At 53.1% G+C, this 12,772-nt stretch overlaps 1 protein-coding gene across 4 annotated transcripts in view; it reads right to left on the bottom strand.

Annotated features, from left to right (window-relative positions):
- Positions 1 to 12,772, bottom strand: part of SMG5 (SMG5 nonsense mediated mRNA decay factor) — a 39,517-nt gene that overhangs the window by 24,071 nt on the left and 2,674 nt on the right. For all 4 annotated transcript variants that reach the window (XM_066608734.1, XM_066608736.1, XM_066608735.1 and 1 more), the window contains exons 2-10: positions 7,566 to 7,664; positions 7,283 to 7,406; positions 7,030 to 7,186; positions 5,699 to 5,788; positions 3,635 to 3,724; positions 3,232 to 3,310; positions 1,703 to 1,828; positions 1,405 to 1,473; positions 891 to 1,099 (exon numbers count right to left, since the gene is read on the bottom strand). In XM_066608734.1, the coding sequence (XP_066464831.1) occupies positions 891 to 1,099; positions 1,405 to 1,473; positions 1,703 to 1,828; positions 3,232 to 3,310; positions 3,635 to 3,724; positions 5,699 to 5,788; positions 7,030 to 7,186; positions 7,283 to 7,406; positions 7,566 to 7,664 (1,043 nt within the window). The remainder of the gene's footprint in view (positions 1 to 890; positions 1,100 to 1,404; positions 1,474 to 1,702; positions 1,829 to 3,231; positions 3,311 to 3,634; positions 3,725 to 5,698; positions 5,789 to 7,029; positions 7,187 to 7,282; positions 7,407 to 7,565; positions 7,665 to 12,772) is intronic.

The following is a 12,772-nucleotide window of genomic DNA, read 5'->3' as shown; positions in this document are numbered from 1 at the left end:
ACATATTACTAGAAAGATGAAGAATATAATTCAATGATTAAAGCAACGCTCTGGTCCTGGGGCAATACTGCTTAGAGACCAAAGGGGTGAGGGGATGGCATCCTCCTTTATTGCCATACAGACCCTAATCTGAAGATTTCTGAGGACCCGCTCCGGTGACCCAAGATAGCAACGCTGCTTCTTAGACTACCCAATGCACACTGTGCATTGTCAGTCTACAGCAGCTTTTCCTAACTCTGGTCCTCAAAGCACCCCAACAGGTCAAGTTTTCTGGATTCCATCAGTATTGCACAGGTGAGGATATCCTGAAAATATGACCTGTTCAAAGGCCCTAAAGAACTGGAGTTGAAAAACATTGGTCTACATCCTGCTCCGATTGGCCAGAGCCAACGTGAGCATCCTCAGCCAATCAGAAAGCAGCATGCAGTGGCCGATTACAGCAATAGAGAAAGGCACCAGGTAATATAACATTCCACCTGCAACCCCAGGATAAAATTTTGCCCCAAAACCAGAGGGTTGCTTTAGGGCTCCTGTCCATGGGCGTGAATCACGTTGTCTGAAGCTGTCTGCTCGCGGACAGCAATTCGCAGCATGCTACGAATTGCCGCAGTTCTCCGCGGTCAGCCTATCTGTCAGATAGGCTGACAGCGGAGACCCGTCTGCGGCTCCCGCGGTGGAGATCCGCCACAGGATACCACAACGCCCGTGGACAGGCAGCCTTAAGGTTCATTTTTGCATAAGGCACCCTTTAAAGGGAGTGGTCAGATTGCAGGGGTTTGTTTGGTATGTTGACCAGAAATTAATGTGGTTGTTACACAATTAAGGCATTTTGCCAACCCTTATCTGACTGCTCCATGTGAACATACTCCAAGAAAGATGCACAGTCTCACCTGCCCTCTTCAGGCTGTGGACGCACATCAGACAGATGACCACCATCCTGAAGACCAGGAGATCCGGCAGAAACGAATATCCTCCTTCATACTCCTCCTCATCCTCGCTGGCCGAACTCAGGTGAGCAGAGGAAGGCAAATAGAACATGCAAAGGTTGAAATCCTCTAGGACTGATTGGCAGAGAGAGGTAAGCTCTGAATCCACCGAGCTGGGAAGGGAGGGAAGAGAGGTCGTTATACAGCATCATGCAAAGTGTCTCATCATGCAATGCCATAAATTGAATGGTATACCAATAGTATAAAACTGGAAACTTGACTGGACTTAATAGATCCACAATTATCTTTTGCAGTCTTTGTACTGGATATGAGAGATTTCTGGGCTCATATGCAGTGTTCTCCAACTGTTGCAAAACTACAACTTCCAGCATGCCCCATCAGCTGCAGGCTGGAGTTTTGCAATAGCTGGGGGGACACTATCTTACAGCATACTAGACAGAAGGATGGAGCCACTTACCTGCTCTTGGGCTGCAGGAGTCTTTGGAGATACATGAAGCTGACCAATAATCGCTTGATGTCCTTACACCTGCAGGGAGAGATAAAAAGTCAGTGATTAGAGGAACCAAAGCCTTGCGCTTCGCTCCAAATGGTTTTGCATAGATCCTAATGTCTTAAAGGGGAGGGCAGGTTGAGAAAACCTTTTTCCTGAGTCTATAAAGTGGGTCTCACCTTTCAAGATTCCCCTCTACACAGCTCTGTGGGGGAGCCCAAACCAGTTATTAGTGGACACCTGTTCTACGCCATCCCGTCCTCACCTCTTCTTGCTGGGTGATAGTTTACGGTTCTCACTTTTCTTCAGCTGGTGATACATCTTCGCCGCTTTGTCGTATAGTCTCTTCAGGTTTCCGTATGCGCCTTCAAAGGAGACCTCGGACTGTATACTGTGCAGGGGACACAAAGGGTTATGGAAGCTATGCCATAAAAGAGGCAGGACAGTGGCCAATTGTTAGCACTGTTGCCTTGCAGCACGGGCATCCTGGGTACTACAGTTTCCCCCACACTTTTAAAAAAAACCCTAAGAAAAAACAAAACATACTAATAGGTGAACTAAAGGCCCATTCAGACACAACGATTATCGCTCAAAAGATGTCTTTTGAGCGACTTCTGAGTGATAATCATTGTGTGCCTTTAAACGCAAGGTGATCGCTCAAACATTAAGTGATCACTTAGTGCTCTGAGCGGAGGATGCAGAAGACAAGCGGGCCGCTTGTCTTCTGCATCCAGCTGTTCTCTGCACGGAGCGCCCGGCTGTTATACAGCCAAGCGCTCCGAGCGGGGTATGCAGAACACAGCTGGACCGCTGTGTTCTTCATACCCCGTCTGTGTTCAGAGAGCGAGATACAGCTGAAACAATAGTATCAGCTGTATCCCGCTGTGAATTCCTGACAAGGCTCATCGTTGTCTTTAAGCATGCATAAAGACAACGATGAGACAGCTTAACGAAAACTGCAATGTCAGTGCAATTACAAGTAACGATTTTCGCTCAAAAGCCGGCTTTTGAGTGATAATCATTGTGTCTAAATGGGCCTTTAGACTGTGAGCCCCAATGTGGACTTCTAAGTGATGTACAGCACTGTGGAATAAGTATGTGCTACATTAATGTGTAAAAAAAGAAAAAGGACACCCTAGGAAGTTGCTACCATCTAGGGGATCGGCATAGCTTCCAAAAGGTCCTTTAACATCTGTCAATGTAAGACGTATAATGAGCAGTGCATAATGAAATCGGTGCTCATTTGTCTAGCTTTCACATGGGCCGATTCAAGATGCACGATTAATGAATCCTGGTTCTTATGATTGTTCCCTGCCCCATATTGTTTCATCGCTGTCACACTGGGAGATGTGTTGCCAAAGTCTTGGTTCGTCAGGGAATGGGTGGCACCTTTACACGACCAGATCAGGCAAACGAACAATTGTTTTTGCCAAATTATTGATCTGTGTAAATGGCCCTTAAGTTATAACATGGGCCATTTCTATCATTTCTAGGATAAGACGCCCGTAGTAGAAGCTGTAAGAACAGCAGACACTACTAATATCACCTTTGATATTCTACATACAGCAATTCTGTCCAGAGGTTGAGATTCGGCAGCTGCTATAGAACTTCTAAAGTAAGACTAGGCTCCCAGGGTGAAAGCAGTTGATAAAAGGAGGGGACCCGCTCCTCTTTTTATACAGATGCACTTGATATATCATGTTTTTTATATAGATATAAAGATGGTACAATATCAACTGCCTAGGACAGACTAAAGAATCAGCTCTGAAGTACCAGAGCTGTGGCATCACTCACCAGCGCAGGTAGCAGTAGGTCGCTTCCACGTGGTAGTATCTGCTCCCAGCTAACGTGCCAAGCTGGTTAAATGGCATCCCTGACAAAAGGGTAAAAACATATTTCAAGAAACATAACTCAATTTTTGCCAATGCTAATGCCACCCCCTCTGCTATTACCTGGACCAAGGACCTCACAAGTAGTCCTGGGCTTTAAACTCAAGGCATTACAAGTGTACAGGGTGGGTATAAATCTCCTGCAATCTAGCATGTCGGGGGCAGTCAGGAAGCATGAAGAGACCAGAAATTTCTAGTCATTTAAGACCAAAACACTCTGGTTGTTAAGGGGTTAAACGTGTGCCCTTCGGAACAAGTAAGGGCAGATTGGCATAAGCACAGTTTATACACAGTTTTACACAACTCACCCATCTGGGGTACGACCGTCAGAGCTTGGTAATAAAATCTCTCCGCCAACTTCTCAGTGTCAACAAGCGCCAGTTCATTCTGATATCGAGCTGCAGAGAGATCAATATAAACTGATACATTGTAGAAAACTGTCAGCACAGGTGAGAGAGATCAATACACAATGAGGTCTGACACACTGTAAGAAATTGGGGGTATGTCAAAAGCAAAAGAGAAGTCAAAGTTGCCATAGGATGCTTACAAGATGAAAATGGTGAACTGGTTAAGAATGATGTTAAGAAGGCCGAACTTTTAAATTCCTGTTTTGTATCTGTTTTCTCTCAGAAAGTAGATGGAACGTCAGCTGATCTTCCCTGTGCTATTGGGGGAATAAAAGAACGCAGGCTATCTATAAGCAGAGAGATGGTAAGGGAACACTTAGCTAACTTAAATGAATTCAAGTCTCAAGTTGCAGATGAATTACATCCTAGGATACTAAAGGAAGCAGCAAAGGTAATTGCTGAACCACTCGACATAATTTTTGAAAATTCCTGGAGAACAGAAGAAGTCCCAGGAAATTGGAAAAGAGTAAATGTTGTCCCTATCTTCAAAAAAGGGAAGAAGGTGCATCCAGGAAACTACAGGCCTGTGAGTCTGACTTCTATACCGGGAAAGATCTTTGAACAAATTATTAAACAGCATGTATACAAGTACTAGGATAAAAATAGAGTAATTAACCAGAGCCAGCATGGGTTTGTAACAAACAAGTCATGCCAGACGAATCTAATTTCCTTCTATGTATAATCAAATATTTTCCATTACATATGACAATATCACCGACTGGGTTGATCAAGGAAATGAGGTGGATACAGTATATCTTGACTTTAGTAAAGCATTTGACAAAGTATCTCATACAATACTTATTGAAAAAAATGACAAAATATGGGATTGACAAGGCAACTGTTATGTGGATTAACAACTGGCTGGGTGATCGTACTCAAAGAATGGTCATAAATGGCTGCACATCCAAGTGGAAGAATGTATTAAGTGGGGTACTACAAGGCTCTGTCCTTGGCCCAGTGGTGTTCAACATTTTTATAAATGATCTGGAGGAGGGAATTGATGGGAAACTGATCAAATTTGCTGACGACACAAAGCTAGGAGGGATAGCTAACACTAGGGGAGAGAGAGAGAATTCAAAAAGATCTAGAAAAGCTTGCACAGTGGGCAGCGACTAACAGAATAGTATTTAACAAGGAGAAATGCAAAGTCCTACATCTGGGCAAGAAAAATGAAAAAAGGCATATACAGAATGAGAGGAATTGGACTAAGCAGCACATGTGAAAAAGACTTGGGGTATACTAATAGATCATAGACTGAACATGAGTCAACAATGTGATGCAGCAGCCAAAAAGGCAAACACAATTCTGGGATGTATTAAGAGAAGCATAGAGTCTAGATCACGTCAGGTAATTATACCCCTCTACTCTTTCTTAGTCAGACCTCATCTGGAATACTGTGTCCAGTTCTGGGCACCCCACTTTAAAAAAAGACATAGACAAACTAGAGCAAGTTCAGAGAAGAGTTACTTAGATGGTGAGCGGTCTGCAAATCATGTCCTATGAGGAACGGTTAAAGGATCTGGGAAGGTTTAGCTTGCAAAAAAGAAGGCTGAGAGGAGACTTAATAGCTGTCTGCAAATATCTGAAGGGCTGTCACAGTGCAGAGCCCAGATTGCCACAGGAGGTGGGGAGTTCTCCTTAAATGGAAGTGTTCAAACAAAGGCTGGATAAATATCTGTCTGGGATGATTTATTGAATCCTGCACTGAGCAGGGGGTTGACCCCATGACCCTGAAGGTCCCTTCCCACTATACCATTCTATGAACTGTCAGCACAGGTGAGAGCAATGCAAAAATGAGCTCTGATACATTGTGACAAACTATAAGAATGGGAGAGAGATCTGTACAGCTGATGTATCTAGACCAGATCATCCCTGCACAACTGTTCACTGCTAGCAAGCAGCGATCTTAAAAAGCAAGAGAAATTGATAGGTAAAGCTAATAGAACCTGCAACAATTAGTCTTACCCAGGTCACCCAGGTACACCAGACACCGGTGGCAAGCCATCTGCGCCCAATCCATCTCTTTAGCAGAGGCAGACACTGGCTTCTTGCAGCCTGCGACGGAAATACAAAGAGAAACGCTGGTAACGCTACACACTTCCAAATCACTTAAACCCCTTAAGGCTACTTCTCAGGTAGCATAGTTCCTGAGTGGAAAATGTGCTGCGGATCTGTGCTAAGATCCACATGAATATCCACATATAAACATGCAGATTTTGCCCCTTCGTTTTAAGGGGTGAGACCCTCGGCGAACCCTCGTCAAAATCCACACCATTTGGTGCAGATTTGTTGCTGTGGATTTTCCGTCACATGTGAATAACCCCTTGGGTTTCCTTCACTTATACTTTATTTGTGGACGACCCAGAATTTCATGCATTTTTACAATGTTTTTTTCTGTTAGGGTCACATATAGAGATGAGCGAACCTACTCGGCCACGCTCATTTTTCGCCCGAGCGCCGCGATTTTCGAGTACTTCCGTACTCAGGCGAAAGGATTCGGGGGGCGCCGTGGGTGAGTGGGGGGGAGAGGGAGAGAGAGAGGGCTCCCCCCTTTTCCCCGCTGCTATCCCCCGCTCCGCCACGCCTCCCCCCGCCCCCCCCGAATCTTTTTCCCCGAGTACGGAAGTACTCGAAAATCGCGGTGCTCGATCAAGTAATTACTCAAAACGAGTACGTTCGCTAATCTCTAGTCACATACTTTTGACATCCGTTTTTTTTCGAAAGCAAAGGGAGCTAAAAAACCAAACATGAAAAACAGTAAAAAAAATAAAATAAAAAATACACAACGGAAACAGTAAAAAAAAAACCTTGTGTGCAAAGAGACCACACTTGCAGGTTTCATGACGCAGCATTTTTGACTTAAAAAATAAAATAAAGAGAGAAAAGCAGCAAAACACACCAGGAAAAATGCCGAGCATGAAGGCATCCCAAAGGGGATCCAACCTTTAGCAAGCTTTATTTCTTGAATGTGGTTTCCTCTGTAATGACATTTATTCTTTAAGCACAGAACTGGATAAATGTCTGACCGCTGGGAGTCCAATATGGGGACCCTCAGTGATCCCAAAGCCTTTACAGCCAAATGGCGTATGCACATGCTTGACCGCGGCTCTATTCAAACTCAGACAAAATACAACTCGTATTGCAAAAAACAAGCCCTCATGTAATTATGTCACCTGACAAATAATAAAGTTATTATTTTTCAAAAGCAGAAAAACCAGAACTGTGGAATATGATCGGGACGCGGGTGCATAAAACGGTTAATACCCCACCACCACCGACTGAAGAAGCAGACTGACCAATGAGCGGGTCGGAGACATGGGTCCAATCGATGCAGCACTGCAGCTCCAGCTGGTAGTGCGACTGAACATAGAGTAGAAGGTGCTGGTAGAAGCCCACTCCGGCGATCAGGTGGGTGCGGTAGGCGCATTCCAGAGCGCTGCGGCTGTGAATGTGCTGCGGAAGAAAGACAAGGCAGTATTAGATGGCCACTCGTGACCCACAAAGTTTGTAATCTAGTAGATGGTTGTACTTGGTGTTCAGAGGACTCACCTTCTTGTTGGTTTTGATGAGCTGGATGACTTCATAGTAGACTTTCCTCCACAGAACTTCCTCAGCTTTCCTGCCATATTCCACGGGGTGGAGGAACATAAGCTTGACGCACAATTCCCGCAGCCTGCAGGAGGAGCACAACATGGGTGACAGGTCCCCAACAGCAGACCACTGGGAGTCCATTAGTGGGACATCTGCCCCTTGAAAGGGCTTCCATACTGAAATGTAGGATGTTGTTATTGATTATAGGGGGCGCTATGTGATGGCAGTACTGGGGACTCACTTGTTCCGCAGACTGATGTTCTCCGGTTTAAACACATCCTGATAGGCCGTCTTGTTGGAGATGATGAGGTCCAGGCGGTGCACCGTCTCCACCACAGCCCTGCAGAACCGGAGAGCAAGCATGAGAAACCCCGCATACCAACAGATCCATTTAAACCCGGGGCTCTATAGTCATCTACAGCCAAGTAGCAGACAGACCTCCGATTGGGTGAAGAAGGTGCTGTGTGTGTGATCTTCTTCAGATTTGTCCCCCTGGTACCGTTGAGCACTGGCTGTGATTGGCTAAGCGTCAGCCAATCACAACCAGCGCTTCCAGGAGGCGGGGATTTTTCAATCCCCATCCAGAAGATGAAGAGAAACACTGGCGGGATGCAGAGAGAAGCTGCGGCAGCACCCTGGACAGAGTGGGAGAGGTGATTTATATTTTTTTTTAAAGAATTTTTCTTCAGCTACAGCTTATTTTCAGGGTAGGGCTTATAGTTCAAGCCCCCCCCCCCCTCCAAAATCCTCACATGTGGAGCTACAGAATCACAGCGATGCGATATCGCTGTGAATTTCTGGCGGCGATGCCATGTGGCCCGTGTGAATTAGGCCTTATACTGTCTTCTGCTCCTCTCCCTACTCCCCATTACGTTACCTCCTCCTTTCCTACCTTATACTGTCTCCTGTCCTTCTTTTGACTCCTTATAATGCCTTCTCAATCACTCCTGTATCCTCCTCTCCTATTTCCCCCTTATACTTTCTCCTCCTCTACCCCCCAAACTTATACTGCCGCCTCCTCCTCCTCTACCCCCTATATACTGCTTCCTCCCCCCCTCCTCTTACCTCCATATACTGATTATCCCGTCTCCTCCCCCTCCTCTCCCCCCCTTATCCCGTCTCCTCCTCCTGTCCAAACCTATTCCGTCTCCTCCTCCTGTCCAAACCTATTCCGTCTCCTGTCCAAACCTATTCCGTCTCCTGTCCAAACCTATTCCGTCTCCTGTCCAAACCTATTCCGTCTCCTGTCCAAACCTATTCCGTCTCCTCCTCCTCTCCCGCTCCCCCTTATTCCGTCTCCTCCTCCTATCCCGTTCCCCCCTTATTCCGTCTGCTCCTCCTCTCCCGTTCCCCCCTTATTCCGTCTCCTCCTCCTCTCCCGTTCCCCCCTTATATCGTCTCCTCCTCCTTTCCCGTTCCCTCCTTGTACTACCTCCTCCTCCTCCCCTGTCCCCCCTCATTCCGTCTCCTCCTCCCGTCCCCCCTCATTCCGTCTCCTCCTCCCCCGTCCCCCCTCATTCCGTCTCCTCCTCCCCCGTCCCCCCTCATTCCGTCTCCTCCTCCCCCGTCCCCCCTCATTCCGTCTCCTCCTCCCCCGTCCCTCCCTCATTCCGTCTCCTCCTCCTCCCGTCCCTCCCTCATTCCGTCTCCTCCTCCTCCCGTCCCTCCCTCATTCCGTCTCCTCCTCCCGTCCCTCCCTCATTCCGTCTCCTGCTCCCGTCCCTCCCTCATTCCGTCTCCTCCTCCTCCGGCCCCCCCTCATTCCGTCTCCTCCTCCTCCTCCGGCCCCCCCTCATTCCGTCTCCTCCTCCTCCTCCGGCCCCCCCTCATTCCGTCTCCTCCTCCTCCTCCGGCCCCCCCTCATTCCGTCTCCTCCTCCTCCTCCGGCCCCCCCTCATTCCGTCTCCTCCTCCTCCTCCGGCCCCCCCTCATTCCGTCTCCTCCTCCTCCTCCGGCCCCCCCTCATTCCGTCTCCTCCTCCTCCTCCGGCCCCCCCTCATTCCGTCTCCTCCTCCTCCTCCGGCCCCCCCTCATTCCGTCTCCTCCTCCTCCTCCGGCCCCCCCTCATTCCGTCTCCTCCTCCTCCTCCGGCCCCCCCTCATTCCGTCTCCTCCTCCTCCTCCGGCCCCCCCTCATTCCGTCTCCTCCTCCTCCTCCGGCCCCCCCTCATTCCGTCTCCTCCTCCTCCTCCGGCCCCCCCTCATTCCGTCTCCTCCTCCTCCTCCGGCCCCCCCTCATTCCGTCTCCTCCTCCTCCTCCGGCCCCCCCTCATTCCGTCTCCTCCTCCTCCTCCGGCCCCCCCTCATTCCTCCTCCTCCGGCCCCCCCTCATTCCTCCTCCTCCGGCCCCCCCTCATTCCTCCTCCTCCGGCCCCCCCTCATTCCTCCTCCTCCGGCCCCCCCTCATTCCGTCTCCTCCGGCCCCCCCTCATTCCGTCTCCTCCGGCCCCCCCTCATTCCGTCTCCTCCGGCCCCCCCTCATTCCGTCTCCTCCGGCCCCCCCTCATTCCGTCTCCTCCGGCCCCCCCTCATTCCGTCTCCTCCGGCCCCCCCTCATTCCGTCTCCTCCGGCCCCCCCTCATTCCGTCTCCTCCGGCCCCCCCTCATTCCGTCTCCTCCGGCCCCCCCTCATTCCGTCTCCTCCGGCCCCCCCTCATTCCGTCTCCTCCGGCCCCCCCTCATTCCGTCTCCTCCGGCCCCCCCTCATTCCGTCTCCTCCGGCCCCCCCTCATTCCCGCTCCTCCGGCCCCCCCTCATTCCCGCTCCTCCGGCCCCCCCTCATTCCCCCTCCTCCTCCGGCCCCCCCTCATTCCGTCTCCTCCTCCTCCTCCGGCCCCCCCTCATTCCTCCTCCTCCGGCCCCCCCTCATTCCGTCTCCTCCGGCCCCCCCTCATTCCGTCTCCTCCGGCCCCCCCTCATTCCGTCTCCTCCGGCCCCCCCTCATTCCGTCTCCTCCGGCCCCCCCTCATTCCGTCTCCTCCGGCCCCCCCTCATTCCGTCTCCTCCGGCCCCCCCTCATTCCGTCTCCTCCGGCCCCCCCTCATTCCGTCTCCTCCGGCCCCCCCTCATTCCGTCTCCTCCTGCCCCCCCTCATTCCGTCTCCTCCTGCCCCCCCTCATTCCGTCTCCTCCGGCCCCCCCTCATTCCGTCTCCTCCGGCCCCCCCTCATTCCGTCTCCTCCGGCCCCCCCTCATTCCGTCTCCTCCGGCCCCCCCTCATTCCGTCTCCTCCGGCCCCCCCTCATTCCGTCTCCTCCGGCCCCCCCTCATTCCGTCTCCTCCGGCCCCCCCTCATTCCCGCTCCTCCGGCCCCCCCTCATTCCCGCTCCTCCGGCCCCCCCTCATTCCCGCTCCTCCGGCCCCCCCTCATTCCCGCTCCTCCGGCCCCCCCTCATTCCCGCTCCTCCGGCCCCCCCTCATTCCGTCTCCTCCGGCCCCCCCTCATTCCCGCTCCTCCTGCCCCCCCTCATTCCGTCTCCTCCGGCCCCCCCTCATTCCCGCTCCTCCTGCCCCCCCTCATTCCCCCTCCTCCTCCGGCCCCCCCTCATTCCGTCTCCTCCTCCTCCTCCGGCCCCCCCTCATTCCGTCTCCTCCTCCTCCTCCGGCCCCCCCTCATTCCGTCTCCTCCTCCGGCCCCCCCTCATTCCGTCTCCTCCTCCGGCCCCCCCTCATTCCGTCTCCTCCTCCGGCCCCCCCTCATTCCGTCTCCTCCTCCGGCCCCCCCTCATTCCGTCTCCTCCTCCGGCCCCCCCTCATTCCGTCTCCTCCTCCGGCCCCCCTCATTCCGTCTCCTCCTCCGGCCCCCCCTCATTCCGTCTCCTCCTCCGGCCCCCCCTCATTCCGTCTCCTCCTCCGGCCCCCCCTCATTCCGTCTCCTCCTCCGGCCCCCCCTCATTCCGTCTCCTCCTCCGGCCCCCCCTCATTCCCGCTCCTCCTCCTCCTGCCCCCCCTTATTCCCGCTCCTCCTCCTCCTGCCCCCCCTTATTCCCGCTCCTCCTCCTCCTGCCCCCCCTTATTCCCGCTCCTCCTCCTCCTGCCCCCCCTTATTCCCGCTCCTCCTCCTCCTGCCCCCCCTTATTCCCGCTCCTCCTCCTCCTGCCCCCCCTTATTCCCGCTCCTCCTCCTCCTGCCCCCCCTTATTCCCGCTCCTCCTCCTCCTGCCCCCCCTTATTCCCGCTCCTCCTCCTCCTGCCCCCCCTTATTCCCTCTCCTCCTCCTCCTGCCCCCCCTTATTCCCTCTCCTCCTCCTCCTGCCCCCCCTTATTCCCTCTCCTCCTCCTCCTGCCCCCCCTTATTCCCTCTCCTCCTCCTCCTGCCCCCCCTTATTCCCTCTCCTCCTCCTCCTGCCCCCCCTTATTCCCTCTCCTCCTCCTCCTGCCCCCCCTTATTCCCTCTCCTCCTCCTCCTGCCCCCCCTTATTCCCTCTCCTCCTCCTCCTGCCCCCCCTTATTCCCTCTCCTCCTCCTCCTGCCCCCCCTTATTCCCTCTCCTCCTCCTCCTGCCCCCCCTTATTCCCTCTCCTCCTCCTCCTGCCCCCCCTTATTCCCTCTCCTCCTCCTCCTGCCCCCCCTTATTCCCTCTCCTCCTCCTCCTGCCCCCCCTTATTCCCTCTCCTCCTCCTCCTGCCCCCCCTTATTCCCTCTCCTCCTCCTCCTGCCCCCCCTTATTCCCTCTCCTCCTCCTCCTGCCCCCCCTTATTCCCTCTCCTCCTCCTCCTGCCCCCCCTTATTCCCTCTCCTCCTCCTCCTGCCCCCCCTTATTCCCTCTCCTCCTCCTCCTGCCCCCCCTTATTCCCTCTCCTCCTCCTCCTGCCCCCCCTTATTCCCTCTCCTCCTCCTCCTGCCCCCCCTTATTCCCTCTCCTCCTCCTCCTGCCCCCCCTTATTCCCTCTCCTCCTCCTCCTGCCCCCCCTTATTCCCTCTCCTCCTCCTCCTGCCCCCCCTTATTCCCTCTCCTCCTCCTCCTGCCCCCCCTTATTCCCTCTCCTCCTCCTCCTGCCCCCCCTTATTCCCTCTCCTCCTCCTCCTGCCCCCCCTTATTCCCTCTCCTCCTCCTCCTGCCCCCCCTTATTCCCTCTCCTCCTCCTCCTGCCCCCCCTTATTCCCTCTCCTCCTCCTCCTGCCCCCCCTTATTCCCTCTCCTCCTCCTCCTGCCCCCCCTTATTCCCTCTCCTCCTCCTCCTGCCCCCCCTTATTCCCTCTCCTCCTCCTCCTGCCCCCCCTTATTCCCTCTCCTCCTCCTCCTGCCCCCCCTTATTCCCTCTCCTCCTCCTCCTCCTGCCCCCCCTTATTCCCTCTCCTCCTCCTCCTGCCCCCCCTTATTCCCTCTCCTCCTCCTCCTGCCCCCCCTTATTCCCTCTCCTCCTCCTCCTGCCCCCCCTTATTCCCTCTCCTCCTCCTCCTGCCCCCCCTTATTCCCTCTCCTCCTCCTCCTGCCCCCCCTTATTCCCT

This window comes from Eleutherodactylus coqui, chromosome 6 (genome assembly GCF_035609145.1).
Source record: "Eleutherodactylus coqui strain aEleCoq1 chromosome 6, aEleCoq1.hap1, whole genome shotgun sequence".
NCBI lineage: Eukaryota > Metazoa > Chordata > Amphibia > Anura > Eleutherodactylidae > Eleutherodactylus > Eleutherodactylus coqui.
This window is presented reverse-complemented; position numbering and strand designations above follow the sequence as displayed.